At 41.4% G+C, this 18,227-nt stretch overlaps 1 protein-coding gene across 1 annotated transcript in view; it reads right to left on the reverse strand.

Moving 5' to 3' along the window:
* The window catches only part of tmeff1a (transmembrane protein with EGF-like and two follistatin-like domains 1a), a 99,760-nt gene that overhangs the window by 14,860 nt on the left and 66,673 nt on the right, over nt 1-18,227 (reverse strand). The window contains exons 4-6 of the mRNA XM_028592445.1: nt 17,565-17,594; nt 9,157-9,253; nt 7,241-7,389 (exon numbers count right to left, since the gene is read on the reverse strand). Coding sequence (XP_028448246.1) covers nt 7,241-7,389; nt 9,157-9,253; nt 17,565-17,594 — 276 coding nt within the window. The remainder of the gene's footprint in view (nt 1-7,240; nt 7,390-9,156; nt 9,254-17,564; nt 17,595-18,227) is intronic.

Genomic DNA, 18,227 nt, shown 5'->3' on the forward strand with positions numbered 1-18,227 from the left:
TATCGTCTTTGATTCAATTTATTTTTCTCTTTTTTTTCTCTTTTTCATCAAACCGCAATTTTTGCAAGTTCCCGCAATTTCATCGCATTAAATTGTATTTTTTAAGAAAACGTGCCGCATAATCAAGGATTTTTGCCCACAACAATCACAAAAAAACTTTTTCTGGAAGGACTGTTAAAGGCTGCGTTACAGTAAAGTGATGTCATTTTCTGAACTTACCAGACTGTTGTAACTGTTCTATTATTCACCTTTACCCACTTAGACATTATATCCACAGCACTGATGATTATTCATCAAAAATCTCATTGTGTAAATATTTTGTGAAAGCACCAATAGTCAACACTACAATATTGTTGCGGTATCGATATCGAGGTATTTGGTCAAAAATATCGGGATATTTGATTTTCTCCATATCGCCCAGCCCTACTGGCCAACGTGACCATTTCACGTATTGCCGTGAGACTGGGTTCCCTAGATGCAGCTTTGGTGTAAAGCTGATAAAGTATATTTAGCTGATGGATCATTAAAGCTGCTGTAGGTAAGATTGTGAAGATCCAGGACTTTCCAACAAATTTGAACATCTACAACTTCTCAGTCCCTCCCCCCTTTCTGCTGCAGCACAAACTGTCTCCTAAGCCCCTCCCACACTAAGGGAGTTTGACACAACTGCCTAGGCATGTCAGACAACATTTTCAATAACTAAACACTAACACAATGTTAACTTTACTCACCAACAGTAAAACGATGCTAACTAGCAGGCTAGCGTTTCATTTCAGCATCATATCAGACCGACCACTGTGCAAACGTTACTATCCTCCTCACCAACGTAGCTTTGTGGACTTTTGACTACTAATAACCAAGTGAAAGATAAATCATTCATGGTAATTATGTTACCTGTCGAGAAGAAATGTGGCTACGTCTGCATCGTTCTTCAGATCTTCAGATCACGCCACCTCTGAAAAGCCACTCCAATATTCACCAGAGTTTTGGAAAACTTTCTGCAGCTCGTGCGCGTTTAAGGGGGATGGGAGAACGCTATTATATGCGTGTGCGTGTCTAAGCAGTGATTGACAGGCAGATAGACCCCCCCCCGTGGCCCTGATAGGAGAAAATCGACCGGGAGCGGTGGAATTTTGCCAATCGCACTACAGGCTGTAGGAGGTGCCAGAGGAGCTGGATTGTTTTTATATTACATAATTCATGTAGTTCTACTGGAACATAGGGTCAGTTTCAGCAAATGTGACAGAAAGGTAGTTTTATAAGACTTACCTACTGCACCTTTAAATTAGAACGAACGTAGTAGTGACTGCCATGTTAGGAAGACAGTGTGAAAGAAAGAAAGCTTATGGATTTTGCAGTTTTCTCTTCCAGAAACGATACCAAGCCCTTTATGTTTTTGCTGTGTTAAAACCGAACCCTTTGAATTTGCGCTCTGGTGTTTTCGGTGAAATGTTGGCGCGAGCCAGGCGGATCAGGAGAAAGGGCAGGTGCTCTTCACCTCAGGGTGCCAGACACCCACATATACACCGCCAACCCGCCGCCTCCACGAGCCAATCAGACGCTTGGCCAGCAGCCATCTTAACCCTTCTGTCGCCCATGCCCCGCAGTCTGTTTGGCCTCTTTATGAAGTTTAAATGATCAACAAATACTGTGTCACAGCTTGTTTGCTAACTTAATTCTTCACCTTATTACCGCTATAGTTTTAAACTTCTTTTTGGATTTCATGGTATATAACCCTCATTTACATGAAATTAAACCTGATTTCTGAGTAACAAAAAGCAGAAATTATGAATTATTTTGATTAGTAGTTAAAGGTCCCAGTGTGTAGCGTGTTTAGTTGTTCATTATCAAAATCTGTGTTGCCTGTTCACAAAATTGTCCTTTTTCATGAATATTTACCTCCACCATCAATTCAAAGTATTCTTATTGGTTGGAAATATTACATTTGTATTTGCAAAAGAAACTTCAGATACAGTATTAGGGGACCACTGAGGTCTATATAAAAGAGACTTCAGATACAGTATTAGGGGACCACTAAGGTCTATATAAAAGAGACTTCAGATACAGTATTAGGGGACCACTAAGGTCTATATAAAAGAGACTTCAGATACAGTATTAGGGGACCACTAAGGTCTATATAAAAGAGACTTCAGATACAGTATTAGAGGACCACTAAGGTCTATATAAAAAGAGACTTCAGATACAGTATTAGGGGACCACTAAGGTCTATATAAAAGAGACTTCAGATACAGTATTAGGGGACCACTAAGGTCTATATAAAAGAGACTTCAGATACAGTATTAGGGGACCACTAAGGTCTATATAAAAGAGACTTCAGATACAGTATTAGGGGACCACTAAGGTCTATATAAAAGAGACTTCAGATACAGTATTAGGGGACCACTAAGGTCTATATAAAAGAGACTTCAGATACAGTATTAGGGGACCACTAAGGTCTATATAAAAGAGACTTCAGATACAGTATTAGGGGACCACTAAGGTCTATATAAAAGAGACTTCAGATACAGTATTAGAGGACCACTAAGGTCTATATAAAAAGAGACTTCAGATACAGTATTAGAGGACCACTAAGGTCTATATAAAAGAGACTTCAGATACAGTATTAGGGGACAACTAAGGTCTATATAAAAGAGACTTCAGATACAGTATTAGGGGACCACTAAGGTCTATATAAAAGAGACTTCAGATACAGTATCAGGGGACCACTAAGGCCTATATAAAAGCATCCAAAAAGCAGCATGCCATAGGACCTTTAAAGCCAAAACTATTGAGCGAGTGCCTATGGGAAGACAACACTTTGTAATCCAAGGTGAGTCTATCAACATAAATCAGATCTCAGAAGAAACTCGGAGGGCGGACGGAGACGGAGAGGGCTCAGGGGGGTTGGCACACACAGACTCTGACTAACATCAGACAGCAAACTGGGACTGCAAATGAGCTTGGTATCAAACACTCCCTTCTCGTCTCAGACAGTATACAAATCTTCAGGAGAACGTGACGTCTCTCAGCCAGCGCTGGGAGAAGTATTCAGATCCTTTACTGCAGTAAAAGTACTAATACCACACTGTAAAAATACTCTGTTATGAATGTCCTGCGTTGAAAATGTTAATTAAGTTTCTGTTCTCAGATTGAATTTTTGGCGTAGCCTACGTAAGGGGCCTGAAGTTTATACTTGTGCGTTGGTGTGTGTGTGTGTGTGTGTGTGTGTGTGTGTGTGTGTGTGTGTGTGTGTGTGTGTGTGTGTGTGTGTGTGTGGTAGAGTGTGTGAGAGAGTGATGGTGATTATCTTCAGAGTGAGTAGTGACTCTATTCAATTCAATTCAATTTATAGTATCAAATCATAACAAGAGTTATCTCAAGACACTTTACAGATAGAGTAGGTCTAGACCACACTCTGTAATTTACAAAGACCCAACAATTATAGTAATTCCCCCAAGAGCAAGCATTTAGTGTGCACATTTGAATAATGTCAGGATGTAAACGAGTTTGGGCTTTTAAAAAGCTGTCAATCAAAATGTACTTGTCTGGCTCGGGCCTTGTCGGGCCTGAATTTTAAGGCCCGATTACAGCTCTAGTCTGGACCCAGTAACTTGTGTGGACTAATGGCGTGTGGAAGCCGACTGCATGCTTGGTTTGTGGGTTAATTGAAAATGTTGCCGATTAGACGCGTTGGTTTGTCTGACACGGTTTCAGTAACGAGGCTGATTTACGGCGGAGATGAAACGGTCACAGTCTGCAGTCAGCAGCGTTCAGCCGCAGTGGAACAACATCCATCCTGCATCTCACCACATCAGCAACTTAATGTGGAATAATGATCGCCGTCTGCAGCGGTAAATACTGTTCAACAGCAACGAGAGGAGGCAACGCTGGGACTCAGGGAGGACTCAACGTCTCACTCAGGGCGTAGGAAAGACTCACGTTGTTGAATGGAAAGTTTTTAGTTTTAGGGGATTAAGGAAAGAAAAGAAATTAGTAGAAAAAGTAGACAGAACAAAAATTATTAAAAGAAGAAAGGAAGGAAGGAACAGAGGAAGGGAGGGAGGAAGGAAAGGAGGAATGGAGGGAGGGAGGGAGGGAAGAAGGAAGGAAGGGAGGAATGGAGGGAGGAATGGAGGGAGGGAGGAAGGGAGGAATGGAGGGAGGGAGGGAGGGAGGAAGGGAGGGAGGAATGGAGGGAGGAGGGAGGAATGGAGGGAGGGAGGGAGGGAGGGAGGGAGGAAGGAAGGAACGAAGGGAGGGAGGGAGGAAGGAAGGAAGGGAGGGAGGGAGGGAGGAAGGAAGGAAGGAAGGAAGGGAGGAATGGAGGGAGGGAGGAAGGGAGGAATGGAGGGAGGGAGGGAGGGAGGAAGGGAGGGAGGAATGGAGGGAGGAGAGAGGAAAAGAGGAATGGAGGGAGGAATTGAGGGAGGAAGGGAGGAATGAGGGAGGGCGAAATGGAGGGAGGAAGGAAGGAAGGAAGGTATGGAGGAAGGAAGGAATGGAGGGAGGGTGGAAGGAAGGAAGGGAGGGAGGAAGAGAAGATGGAAGAAAGGAAGGAAGGAAGGAAGGAAGGAAGGAAGGAAGGAAGGAAGGAAGGAACGAAGGAAGGAAGGAAAAAGAAAGGACACAAAGATAGAAAGCAGTAAAGAAGGAGAAACTAAAGACAAATAACAGCAACGAGAAAGAAGTAAAGAGGGAGAGAAGAAACTACATACGGAGGGAAAGAAGGAAGTAAGGACATAGGAAAGTAAAGGGGGCGAAGGAAAGATAAACAAAGAAAGAAAGGAATGATAAAAGAGAGAAATGTCAGTAAATATGTCTGTGAAATGAAGAAGCCAGACCTGTAAACTTTATTGGGCTAACACACCCAGGTTATGGCGCCCAACAAGCCTGGCTGATGGCATTTTACAATTTGGACTCAATCAACGGGTGATGGAGGCGTCAGCGGTGAGGATTTATCCGCTGATATCTGCTCTCAGACTCACTCCGGTCGGGGTCAAAGGTCAACGCTGTGAGCCTTTAGAGCCGCTAACTGAATCCGGAGGAATCAAACTGCTCTCAGAATGAAATCAGAGCGAAATGGATTTAGCTCTTAGCGTAATGGCCTCGTTTAGCTGCACACGTATGCAGTATTCTGCAGCTTGTGGAAAGATACGAAGACAAACAACAAAACGCAGATACGACACAGAAAGACGGCACAAAAACAGGCCAAATTAGGCGCTTGGGTATAGCTCACCTTGTAGAGCTCACGCCCATATAAAGAGACTTGCACTCAAGCAATCAGAGATCATCTCCCATTCCCTTTAAAAGCCAGGCGCGTTTGGACCTTGGAGCATTGCTGTTATGATGGAGGATTTGCACCGTAATATATATATATATATATATATATATATATATATATATATATATATCATGTGTGTGTGCTGCTGTGCGTCCCTGTGTGTGTGTGTGTGTGTGTGTGTGTGTGTGCTGCTGTGCGTTCCTGTGTGTGTAACAAGCATAGTGTGCGCGAGCTGTGCACGAGCCTAGGAGCATTTTACTAATGCTCTGTTAAAATAACAATGAAATGCTGCGTTATTGACTTTAGACCAGGTTTTTGTTGGTCAATGGTGCCATCACTTCCCACTGCCTCAAGATAGCAAAACTCCCAGAATGCACCTGAACACACCTCCCTGTAAGACCAGCACGCCCAGAATGCACCTGAACACACCTCCCTGTAAGACCAGCACGCCCAGAATGCACCTGAACACACCTCCCTGTAGGACCAGCACGCCCAGAATGCACCTGAACACACCTCCCTGCATCCCTTTGCTGCATGTCATTCCCCCTCTCTCTCCCCTTTCAAGTCTAAGCTGTCCGGTGGAAAATAAAGGCCTAAGATTCTCAAAAAATTATCGTTAAAAAAAACCAGCCCAATTTAAGCTTCAAATGGTCATTTATTTATTTTTTAACCTGGACCCTATGCTAACATTGGTGTCTTTGGCTACAGAACGCTCCTGAGATCTCTGCAGGGTAAATCCAAACAGCTAGCTAGACTATCTGTCCAATCTGAGTTTTCTGTTGAACGACTAAAAACCTGTTCCACCAAAACAAGTTCCTTCCTGAGACTATTTAGCAGATAGTGGCTCCGTCTGGAGCTTAGCCCCGCCCACGATGATTGTGATTGGTTTAAAGAAATGCCAATAAACCAGAGCACTTTTTTCTCCCATTCAGGAATGCTGTGTGGACTAGCCAGACCCTCCTCCGCAGTGCTGTTGACGAAGGTCATGCGATGCTAGACTACCGTCTACGTGGCGAACAGTTTTTCTTGGATTGGGGTGGCACCCAAATCATGGTTGCAGCTGGTCCTGCTCGACACCCTGCTACGCCCTGAATGGCTACAACTATCGTTTGTAGTCATAGTTCCACTATCTTTATTATTACTATAACTGCCACTGTTAATCATACCAACTGCTATACTCATGAGTCATATTTCTCTCTATCTGTATCAGAATCTGTGTCCAAAGCAGCAGTGACAGCTGCTGCCCATAAAGAGTCTGGATCTGTCCGAGGTTTCTGCCTAAAACGAAGTTTTTCCTCGCCACTGTTGCACCAAATAGTTGTTCTTTTTTGGGGGGGGATTGTTGGGTCTTTATAAATTATTGTGTGGTCTAGACCTACTCTATCTGTGAAGTGTCTTGAGATAACTCTTGTTATGATTTGATCAGGGATGCACCGAATCCAGGATTCGGCTTCGGCCAAATATTGGGCTTTTTGACGAGGTTCGGTTTCTGAATTTTTTCCATGTAGGTGGAGCATTTAATGCAGTAGACTGTGAGAAAGTGAAAATGGAACTGGTGAGCAGAAAAAGTCTTGTTTGGCATTACTTTCAGTGAAAAGAAGGCCATTCAAGTCCAGCTACATGTTCAATTTGCAATGCTGATTTATCTCGTGGTGGCGAGGACCCTAAACAATACACAACATCCAAAAGAATACGAGTTGTGCATGAAGGAATCTCCAGACAGCAGCCAGAATGCAGCAACTTCAGGTACAGCAAAGGAAGGACAGTCACTGTTTACTTCATTAATGTGTTTACTGTGTTTCATGGACTGAGGATAGGAGGAGGAGTCAGCACAATCTCAACCAGTGGATTCAGGTTCTGGATGACATCTGGATGCGGTGAATCCCTAGATTTGATACTATAAATAAAATGGAATTAAAATTGAGAGTAGAAAACGTGTTTGATGAGGCTCAGTCTTACCGGGGCACCTGCCCAGGTGTTTGACGTCGATCTGCTCCTGCTTCATACACGAGGCCTCTCGGACCAGACACGGGTTGTTGTAGGAGTTCCCGTCGGTGGCGCACACCGGGTTCTCATTGTGCCCGCTGCAGTCAATGTTACATATGCACCTGGAGAGAGAAGAAGAAGAAGAAGAAGGAGTTTATGTGTCAGGAAAATTTATGTTTCTGTCTTGCAGTCTGGAGCCGGAGTAGACTACATTTCTCATCAGCGGTAAATCATTAGCTGAAGCACATTTTACAGACTTCTAAATGAAGACACAGATCATTAATTTACCACAGAAAGATAAAAGTTCACAAGTCTAAAGGCCTTTTTTTTCAAACGTGTAAAAGATACAACTCATAGCTGGATTAATCTTCAAAAGAATTCACTCAAAGGTCTATTTTTTAACAACGTTCGATCACAACTTCTGTAACTCTCATTTATATTTGGTTAGGATTACAACTTTCCTAAAGTCCCTAAAACACTTTTACCTTTTATAACTTTATAACGTGACTAGGTCGTGACTATAAAAGGTAATTTAATTGGTTTAAATAAAAAAATAAAAAATTGGAGTGCCTTGGAGTTTTTCCTGTGATTTCATTTGGACTTTAACCTTTGTTTATATTTTATTTTCTACGTCATTAACTTGTTACAAATAAAAATATTACGGTGTAAATCCTCCATCATAACAGCAATGCTCCAAGGTCCAAACGCGCCTGGCTTTTAAAGGGAATGGGAGATGATCTCTGATTGGTTGATTGCATGTTACGCCCAAAACACACCTCTGATTAATGAAGACACTAAGTACAACCCTTTAGGACCAGGCGCCTGGCGCACGGACCCTTTTTTCCGCTGTCAAACTAGCAAAAGTGGATTTGGACACGCCCTAAACACACCTGCACCAAGCGCTTTACACCGTGCACTCAGATCGTTAAAATAGGGCCCTTAGAGTTAAAACTGGTAAATTGGACAATAATTCCTGCAATAGTTACATGAACAAAGGTGTAATTCATTTAATTACTGCTAGTACTTGTATTTGTACTGTACACTGCACTACAATAGCATTACATATCAGTAATTCTACAATAGAATAGGTAAAATCCATAGAAACAATCTTTTTAACCTAATCTGATTTACTTCTACTTCACGTTTTTATTTATGTCTTATTGTAGATTTGTTACTTATTTACTGTATACACTTACTGACTCTTACTGCTCTTTTCTCACTCTTGTTTTACCTTGACTGTGACCGTGAGCAACTGCAACTAAATCATTTCCCTGAAATTGTTATGTGACTATGAAGACAAAAGACTAAACTAAACGGAAATTGAATCTCACAGAAATGCATTTACATCACACAAGAGAACAATAATGTTTTAGACTTTTGGGCTTTGGGGAAACTGTTCCCCCATGTCTTGGCAATTAGGGGAAACAAAAAAATAAAGACTGTAACTAAGACAGATATAAAACTATTTTTACTTTTTCCCCAGAAAAATCCATACGTCTTTTTACACTGTATTGATCTGAAGATATCGAATATGACATAAAATGTGTAATTTGTTATTGTATGCAATCCTTAAAAGTGTGAACAAAGGGCCAACAGTTGTCTCAATTGGACACCAAGTTAATTTGGGTCATAACCTTGTTTTTAATAGTGCTCGAAAGTTGCAACTTTTACCAAGTTCAAAGTCAGGTGTCTAGAGAACAACTGATCCAGATGTGGATGTTGTGGCTCTAAGTTAAGGCCCCTAAAAGTGTGAACAAAGCTCGCCAGGTTGTTTCCCCCCCAAACTGACACCCTGTGTGAACAGTTTTCACAGTTTCAGGCCTTCCAGCTGCAGAGAATCTTATGTTAATATTGGCTTGGTATCAGGCCCATAAAGTACAAACTCTCACCAGACGTCCTCCGAGTCTTCGTCACACTCGGCTCCGTATTTACACGTGCTGCACTTGGTGAACTTCTTCCCGACGTCGGATGCTGAACCCTCGTCATCTGCAACATATCACATCAACACAGGATCAAATATGTTTTTTATAATTATAGCCAATCAGTCCTCAGCTGTCATCACTCGGGGATCAACTGGGAAGAAAGAACAATAAAAAGTTGCAAATGTTTTATGGTGAATGAAATTAATTCAACGTGTTTTTAGAACTCCATGATGCAGAACCACAAACTAAAACTGGCCCATGTTCAGAAAGCAGTCAGAGGTGAAATGACTTGCACACACACATATTTGGAGTTGTTGTGGGGACATCGCCATCAAAAATGAAATGAATCCATTGTGTCTTACATTCCTCAGATAAGGGGAGGCCATACAGACACTTTTGTGGGTTGTAGCAGCCAACAGAACTTGTTTTGCCAACTCGTTCTCACTGCAAACTAATTAAATATGGACGCTTAGTCAGTGGCTGTCAGCGTCAGACACAACGCAAAAATCACTCTTCAGCGTCTGTGTAGAATGCACTGGGCAGAGAGTAGTATGTAGAGAGACAACAGTAGAGAGTAGTATGTAGAGACAACAGTAGAGAGTAGTATGTAGAGACAACAGTAGAGAGTAGTATGTAGAGACAACAGTAGAGAGTAGTATGTAGAGAGACAACAGTAGAGAGTAGTATGTAGAGAGACATGAGTAGAGAGTAGTATGTAGAGAGACAACAGTAGAGAGTAGTATGTAGAGAGACAACAGTAGAGAGTAGTATGTAGAGAGGCAGCAGTAGAAAGTAGTATGTAGAGAGACAGCCGTAGAGAGTAATATGTAAAGAGACAAAAGTAGAGTGTAGTATGTAGAGAGGGAGCAGTAGAGAGTAGTTTGTAGAGAGACATCAGTAGAGAGTAGTATGTAGAGAGACAACAGTAGAGAGTAGTATGTAGAGAGACAGCATTAGAGAGTAGTATGTAGAGAGACAGCAGTAGAGAGTAGTATGTAGAGAGACAGCAGTAGAGAGTAGTATGTAGAGAGACAACAGTAGAAAGTAGTATGTAGAGAGGCAGCAGTAGAGAGTAGTATGTAGAGAGGCAGCAGTAGAGAGTAGTTTGTAGAGAGACATCAGTAGAGAGTAGTATGTAGAGAGACAGCAGTAGAGAGTAGTATGTAGAGAGACAGCAGTAGAGAGTAGTATGTAGAGAGACAACAGTAGAGAGTAGTATGTAGAGAGACAGCAGTAGAGAGTAGTATGTAGAGAGACAACAGTAGAGAGTAGTATGTAGAGAGACAGCAGTAGAGAGTAGTATGTAGAGAGACTACAGTAGAGAGTAGTATGTAGAGAGACAGCATTAGAGAGTAGTATGTAGAGAGTAGTATGTAGAGAGACAGCAGTAGAGAGTAGTATGTAGAGAGACAGCAGTAGAGAGTAGTATGTAGAGAGACAACAGTAGAGAGTAGTATGTAGAGAGAGAAGTAGAGAGTAGTATGTAGAGAGACAACAGTAGAGAGTAGTATTTAGAGCGACAGCAGTAGAGAGTAGTATGTAGAGAGACAACAGTAGAGAGTAGTATTTAGAGCGACAGCAGTAGAGTGTAGTATGTAGAGACAGCAGTAGAGCGTAGTATGTAGAGAGAAAACAGTAGAGAGTAGTATGTAGAGAGACATCAGTAGAGAGTAGTATGTAGAGAGACAGCATTAGAGAGTAGTATGTAGAGAGACAACAGTGTTCTTTTATCGTTTTTGTTTTTTAAAAATGCTATGAAATTTAATAAAACACCCAAATTCAATGAAAAAAGTGAACGGATCATTTATTTTACTTGTGAAGAGCATTGTAGGGAACCACCCACACATTTTCTTTTGACAATTTGGTTGAAAGAAAACCCAAATTTCAGCTTTTTGAAAATGGGTCCAATTTGACCCGAGGACAACAGGAGAGTTAAGAGCAGATACAATTAAAAAGGGGAGATCCTATATATCTGACTGCTTGTATCTGTTGATGAAAACAGCGTGTAGCAATAAATATTAATATTGAGGAGGAGATGTATCGTGATGCAAAGGGATATCAAATAATTTTGAATAGTTGACAGAATAATCGTAATCGAATCGCGAGACTGGTGAAGATTTACACCCCTAGTACTCATACCAATTAATTAATTTGAGCATTCGGGTTTCCAGTGTAGAATAATCTCTCTCTATTGATCTGTGACACAGCTGTTTATTTGGCACCTGGCTCTTTTCTCCTTTAACATTTAGAAAAACACATTTCTAATTTAACGTCTGCTTCTCGGCTGCTTCTGCTGTACGAACATTCATACAGTTCGTCCTTGAAGAACATCATTTCAGCTTTCATTATTGTTATTATTTTCAACACTTCTTTCCAGAACAGCGACTTGATTTCATTTCTAAAACAACACTGATGACACCGTTTCCTCCATCAACACCCTTATTACTATCAGACGCAGCCGAGTCCTGTGACGAGCCAAATGGAAACACAGCCACGCGTTTCCATCTTATGATATTATTGTTATCATCATCATCATTACAGGGGATGCGTTTAATGCCGCCTCTCATTTTCCAGCGGAGAGCGAGTTCAGAGAGCAGACGAGGCGAGATCAACCGGAACATCGGATATCAAAGAGCCGCGGGGATTATTCACGGCTGCCTTTCATCAGGGGAGCCATTTCCATGATTCATCAAGTGTCATTTTGTAGGGTAATAGAGGAAAAGCTCGGCGCCGTTGAGGGGGGGATGAAATAAATCCAAATAACAGGAAGTATAACGACAATCCTGCGGGCTGTGAAAACTTTTACCTGGAGTCATTAAAAATCCTGTTCAGACTAACAGTCTAACAGTCTAAATAAAAAGTTCAATAAATCTGGCAGCAGTGTCACATCACTGAAGTCTAACAAAGATAATATCTTTTCAAAAAGTAATAAAAGAAATCACAAAGTATTGGGAACAACCAGAGATGGAGGAGACACTCATTCATGTCCCGGGAGTACTACGTAAAGGTCCCATGACATGAAAATATCACTTTATGAGTTTTTTTTTTAACATTAATATGAGTTCCCCCAGCCTGCCCCCCAGTGGCTAGAAATGGTGATAGGTGTAAACCGAGCCCTGGGTATCCTGCTCTGCCTTTGAGAAAATGAAAACTCAGATGGGCCAATCATGGCAGTTGGTCAAGGCCACACCCCCACCCTCCACCTTGCCCCCCCATCTCTCCTCCTCAATAGCATTTAAAGCTACAGACACAGAAATGGCACATCTTAACGAAAGCTCATTGTGGGACTGGCTCTAGTAGATGTAATTCTGCACCAAGGCTGAATTTCGGGAAAGAGACTTCAGATACAGTATTAGGGGACCAATAAGGTCTATATAAAAGAGACTTCAGATACAGTATTAGGGGACCACTAAGGTTTATATAAAAGAGACTTCAGATACAGTATTAGGGGACCACTAAGGTCTATATAAAAGAGACTTCAGATACAGTATTAGGGGACCACTAAGGTCTATATAAAAGAGACTTCAGATACAGTATTAGGGGACCACTAAGGCCTATATAAAAGAGACTTCAGATACAGTATTAGGGGACCACTAAGGTCTATATAAAAGAGACTTCAGATACAGTATTAGGGGACCACTAAGGTCTATATAAAAGAGACTTCAGATACAGTATTAGGGGGCCACTAATGTCTATATAAAAGAGACTTCAGATACAGTATTAGGGGACCACTAAGGTCTATATAAAAGAGACTTCAGATACAGTATTAGGGGACCACTAAGGTCTATATAAAAGAGACTTCAGATACAGTATTAGGGGACCACTAAAGCCTATATAAAAGAGACTTCAGATACAGTATTAGGGGACCACTAAGGTCTATATAAAAGAGACTTTAGATACAGTATTAGGGGACCACTAAGGCCTATATAAAAGAGACTTCAGATACAGTATTAGGGGACCACTAAGGTCTATATAAAAGAGACTTCAGATACAGTATTAGGGGACCACTAAGGCCTATATAAAAGCATACAAAAAGCAGTAAGTCATAGGACCTTTAAGGGGGCAGCTGTTTTAATCCAAAACAGTCTTCTTTTCTAATCTTAACTAGTCTTTTAGGTGTCTAAACTCAACTGCAACGGCTGCTGAAAGGACCATCCCCTCGCGTTGCTCTGTTGCCGGATCATCACTTTTTCAGATAGATGTACAGTACAGGTAAACGATCACATTCAAGACACAATCAGGAGCTATTTGGGGTTCAGTATCTTGCTCTTGCAGCCAATTCTACCTGCTAATCCTCAGCCGCCCTCTTAATGTGTTTGTAATAAAAACTTCATTTATATCGCATTTTTCATACACACAATGCAGCTGAAAGTGCTTCCAAATTAAAAAACAAAAGGGAGACAATGTGACTTTCAGAGTGACATGATTAAAATTATGAAAGGACGGATGCTGAACTGTGCGTGTGTGTGTGTGCGATTGCAAGCGTGAGTGTTTCTACTGGCTGACAGATCGGCCCGCTGTGTGTGGATGTATTGAACATGCAGAGCTCAGTAGGGGTTTGGAGGCTGCCGATCGATGGACGAGGATCTGCAGCAGAGAGGCTTTGTTTCTGTTCCACTGTGCTGACAGCAGGACTGCTGCTGCTGCTTCACACACACACACACACACACACACACACACACAGTTGCATCACCTCATCAGCGTCTCCGTCTATCCGTCTAACGTATATCAACCTCCGAGTCAGGTTTGATTTAGGAAAGCCAACTAATTTGTCAGAGCTAAGGGGATGGGATAAGATGGGAGCCTGGTATTATCAGGGAATGTCACAGATCTTTTACAGAGGACAATTACTGGAATGTAGGTGTAAAAAGGAAAATAACTGCTGTTGTACTATAAATGAAACCAGGATGAACAGATAGTGTCAAAAATTAGAGCTGTCAAAATGAACGGGATACACCGCCTACCAAGAGTCTGGGTCTGCCAAGGTTTCTTCCTAAAAGGGAGTTTCTCCTCGCCACTGTCGCAATAGCCACTGCTAATGCTTGCTCTTGTGAGAATTACTGTAATTGTTGGGGCTTTGTAAATTATAGAGTGTGGTCTAGACCTACTCTATCTGTAGTCCCAGAAGATGTGTGAGCAGAAAAAGGTTAAAGAAAAGGGTTTCTTTTGAATGGCAAGTTGAGTCTGAAAGCCTTTTTAGATGGTACCCCTTTACATGTACTGTCGATGTGAACTGAGTTACCACTGGAATATGTCCAGTCTCAAATACCACTGGAGCATTAAAAACTGGAAACATATGCCTTTTAATGTACATTTATAACATATTAAAAATGTGAGATTAATCACGGGTTAACTATTTTAATCGATTGACAGCCAGAGTAACAATGCAACACATTCTCATGAACAGGTTCATATGATATTGATAAATAGATAGATATTTTATTCATCCCGAGGGAAATTTTAGAAATATATTGCAAAAACTTACATGACAAAGTTTAGCAGACCGGTCAAATTATTATTATTGTTTTTTGACAGTTAAGTGTAGGCACCAAAACGACTAGTTACGATTTACATTTACATAACAATTTGTACGTTATCCTCCCAAAATTATGGCATCACATTAAAAGTGCCATAGTTAGGATTGCGAAGATCCAGGACTTAGTCCAAAAATTTCAAAATTGACAACTTCTCAGTCCCTCCCCCCCTTTCTGTTAAAGCCCAAAACAGTCTCCTAACCCCCTCCCCACACAAGGGAGAATTAATGCATATGCATGAGCAGTGATTGACACACAGTTAGACCCCCCCGGCCCTGATTGGTGCATCTGAACAGGGACCGGTGGATTTTTGTGGTGCCAGAGGAGCGAGATTTACCTGCTTCATGTAGTTCTACTGGAACATAGGGTCAGTTTCAGCAAATATGAAAGAAAGTTAGTTTTATAAGGCTTACCTACTGCACCTTTAAGTTAAGTTACGGTTAAGTTTAGCAGTCAGTTACGGTTGGTTCATAAGTAGTTACAGTTAAGTTTCGTCAACAAAAAAGTGACTGTCTACGCTGATGACAGTTAAGTTTAGACACCAAAACTACAACTAGTTAAGTTTAGAAACTACAACTAGTTAAGATTAGAAAAAAAGATTGCGGTTTGGATTAAAACACTGGTCTCCCCATTTCCTGGGTGAAAGTCTTTCTCCTTAACTTCTTCAGGACATGAATACCTGTTTCTTGGGTGAAAGTCTTGTGTTTTCTCCTTAATTTCTTCCAGGACATGACCACCTGTTTCCTGGGTTAAAGTCTTGTGTTTTCTCCTTAACTTCTTCAGGACATGAACACCTGTTTCCTGGGTGAAAGTCTTGTGTTTTCTCCTTTACTTATTCAGGACATGAACACTTGTTTCTTGGGTGAAAGTCTTGTGTTTTCTCCTTAATTTCTTCCAGGACATGAACACCTGTTTCCTGGGTTAAAGTCTTGTGTTTTCTCCTTAACTTCTTCCAGGACATGAACACCTGTTTCCTGGGTTAAAGTCTTGTGTTTTCTCCTTAACTTCTTCAGGACATGAACACCTGTTTCTTGGGTGAAAGTCTTGTGTTTTCTCCTTAACTGCTTCAGGACATGAACACCTGTTTCCTGGGTGAAAGTCTTGTGTTTTCTCCTTAACTTCTTCAGGTACATTAACACCTGTTTCCTGGGTGAAAGTCTTGTGTTTTCTCCTTAACTTCTTCAGGTACATTAACACCTGTTTCCTGGGTGAAAGTCCTGTTTCAGGAGCCAAACATCACCCCCGACCTCCTCCCTATGAGGATCTTCACGCTCTCATACAGCAGCAGTCAGTGTGCTGCTGACTAATAAATACGTGGAATACATACGGATTACACTGCTTTACTTTTCACATCTCTATGTACGAATAAAGATGCTTTGTAGCATCTCACTATTTTGAAGTCACAGACACTCCCTGTAACAGAGAGGCATTTAGACTTTTCAAACCTGTAAGAAACGTTTTCTTTTCTCTCAGTGGAAACAGCTGACAGGTCTGTTTTAATGTTTGGAGAGTACAAGACATAATATCGAAAAGTAACGCAAACTAAAGGGCTGTCGGTAAGTGCTGCTCACTAAGAGCTAAAAGTAAGAAAAAACAGTGTTCAGGCACTCTGGATTCATTTCTGGATGTTATTTAGACAACGTTTCGGCCCTCAGGCCTTCTTCTAAATCAACAAAAAGAGGAGGGGAGAGTAAAAGACAAACAGAGAGAAGAGCTAAAGTCAGGTTTTAATAATTAATCTGTGTGACTGGAGCGCTCCATCGCCTGCAGGGGAATCACACGCTCGCCATCTCAGCTGAACCCCCTCCTCGTGCAGATGGCAGAGACATTGGCTATCCAATTAAACCCCCCCCCAGCGGCCATATTAAACAACAAATACTGTGCTCGGCCCCCACAGATGGTCGTAAAATGCCGCTGTAGCCAGATTTGGCAGCAGCGAGGCTTTCAGCTCGATGAAAGAAGGGGGATTAATAAAGACACACAGAGAAGGAATAACAGATCCTCAAACACTGCGTTCAGGCCGAGCTCAGACATTTCTGTGTGAGGACAGCAGGTCGAGACTTCACTTGTAACTGATGGGATAATGTAAATACACAATATATATATATATATATATATATATATATATATATATATATATATATATATATATATATGGCCACCTGTGTATGGATGTCTGAATGGTTCGATGTTAAAGCGCTTTGAGTAGCCTTAAAGACTAGAACACCGCTATATAAATACAGTCCATTTAGGTATGGTCGTTTTTTAGACATTTTAATGCAGAAATTGAGAGTCCAGCATCAGTTCTGGCAGGCCAAGTAGTCAAGACGCTGCTAACCGCTATTGGCCAACAACATGGTCGCATCAGCTGATCTGCGTCAGTGCATCAGCTGGTCAACTTCCCTCACTTCTAAATGGCTACACTCAAACAGGGAGCCCTACTTAAATCTGCTTTAGTTTGCTCCTAACTGCTTGCTGCTCTCATCTATGCAACCCACCTCCTCCACAGCTCCACCTTGTCGTGTATAACGTGACGTAGGCTTCTATGTCATCGTTGCTGCTCTGTTCATATGGGGGAATAGTTCAGCTCTCTCAGTCTTAAACTGTGTGAGCATCCCCCTAATGCTGCTGCTGTCCCCTGACTCTCTGCTTTTTCATGGTGCTCATGAAAGGTCAGGGGACTCCTCTGAACAGAAGCCATACCGCCAAATGTAATTTATTCAATAAAATTTCCTAAAGAATTTTTATCGTCTGTGTTGTTCTTGACTTTAATGGACCTGACAGAAATGTTACATATTATATCTTCAAATGGCCCAAGGAAAAGAAACGATAAAAACTCACCATCTCCGTCTCCTGAACCAGAACCCGGATCTGTAAGGACACAAAAGACACAACAGCCGTCAGTTATGTCTGTATTACACGTAATATAATATATATTAACACTTATCAAGGGGGCAGAAAATAATGAAGTTGTATTATTTCTGTAGGTGGACTGTCAACGGTGTCCTGTCTGTCCTGTCCTGTCAGTCAGTGCATGGCCATTCTTACAGGCAATCAACCAATCAAATGTCTTGTTTTATCCACAACTCAAAGATGTTCAGTTTATATTCAAATAATCATATTTAACAAGCTGACATCACACAAGTTTCACTGTTTTTGTCAATTAAAAAAATGACACAAAATGATGAATCGATTATCAAAATAGTTGGTGATTAATTTAATAGTTGACAACTAATCCATTCATCTTTTGCAACTCTACTGAAAAGTGTAAGCGTAGAAAACAAATAAAAAGGAAACCAAGGAAAATAAAGAAAAGGAAAGAAGGAAGGAAGGAAGAAAAGGGAAGACAAGTGGAAAAGAAAGAGAAAGAAAGAGTTCTCAGTTCTCAGTTTTCTTCATGCTGTACCCGGCTCACAGTCACTTTTTCTCGGCTAAATTTAAATGCTAATCCCACCCAACACTGGTTACAAATATAATGAGCCGAATAGACATCTGACGAGAACA

This window comes from Perca flavescens, chromosome 12, assembly GCF_004354835.1.
Source record: "Perca flavescens isolate YP-PL-M2 chromosome 12, PFLA_1.0, whole genome shotgun sequence".
Classification (NCBI taxonomy): domain Eukaryota; kingdom Metazoa; phylum Chordata; class Actinopteri; order Perciformes; family Percidae; genus Perca; species Perca flavescens.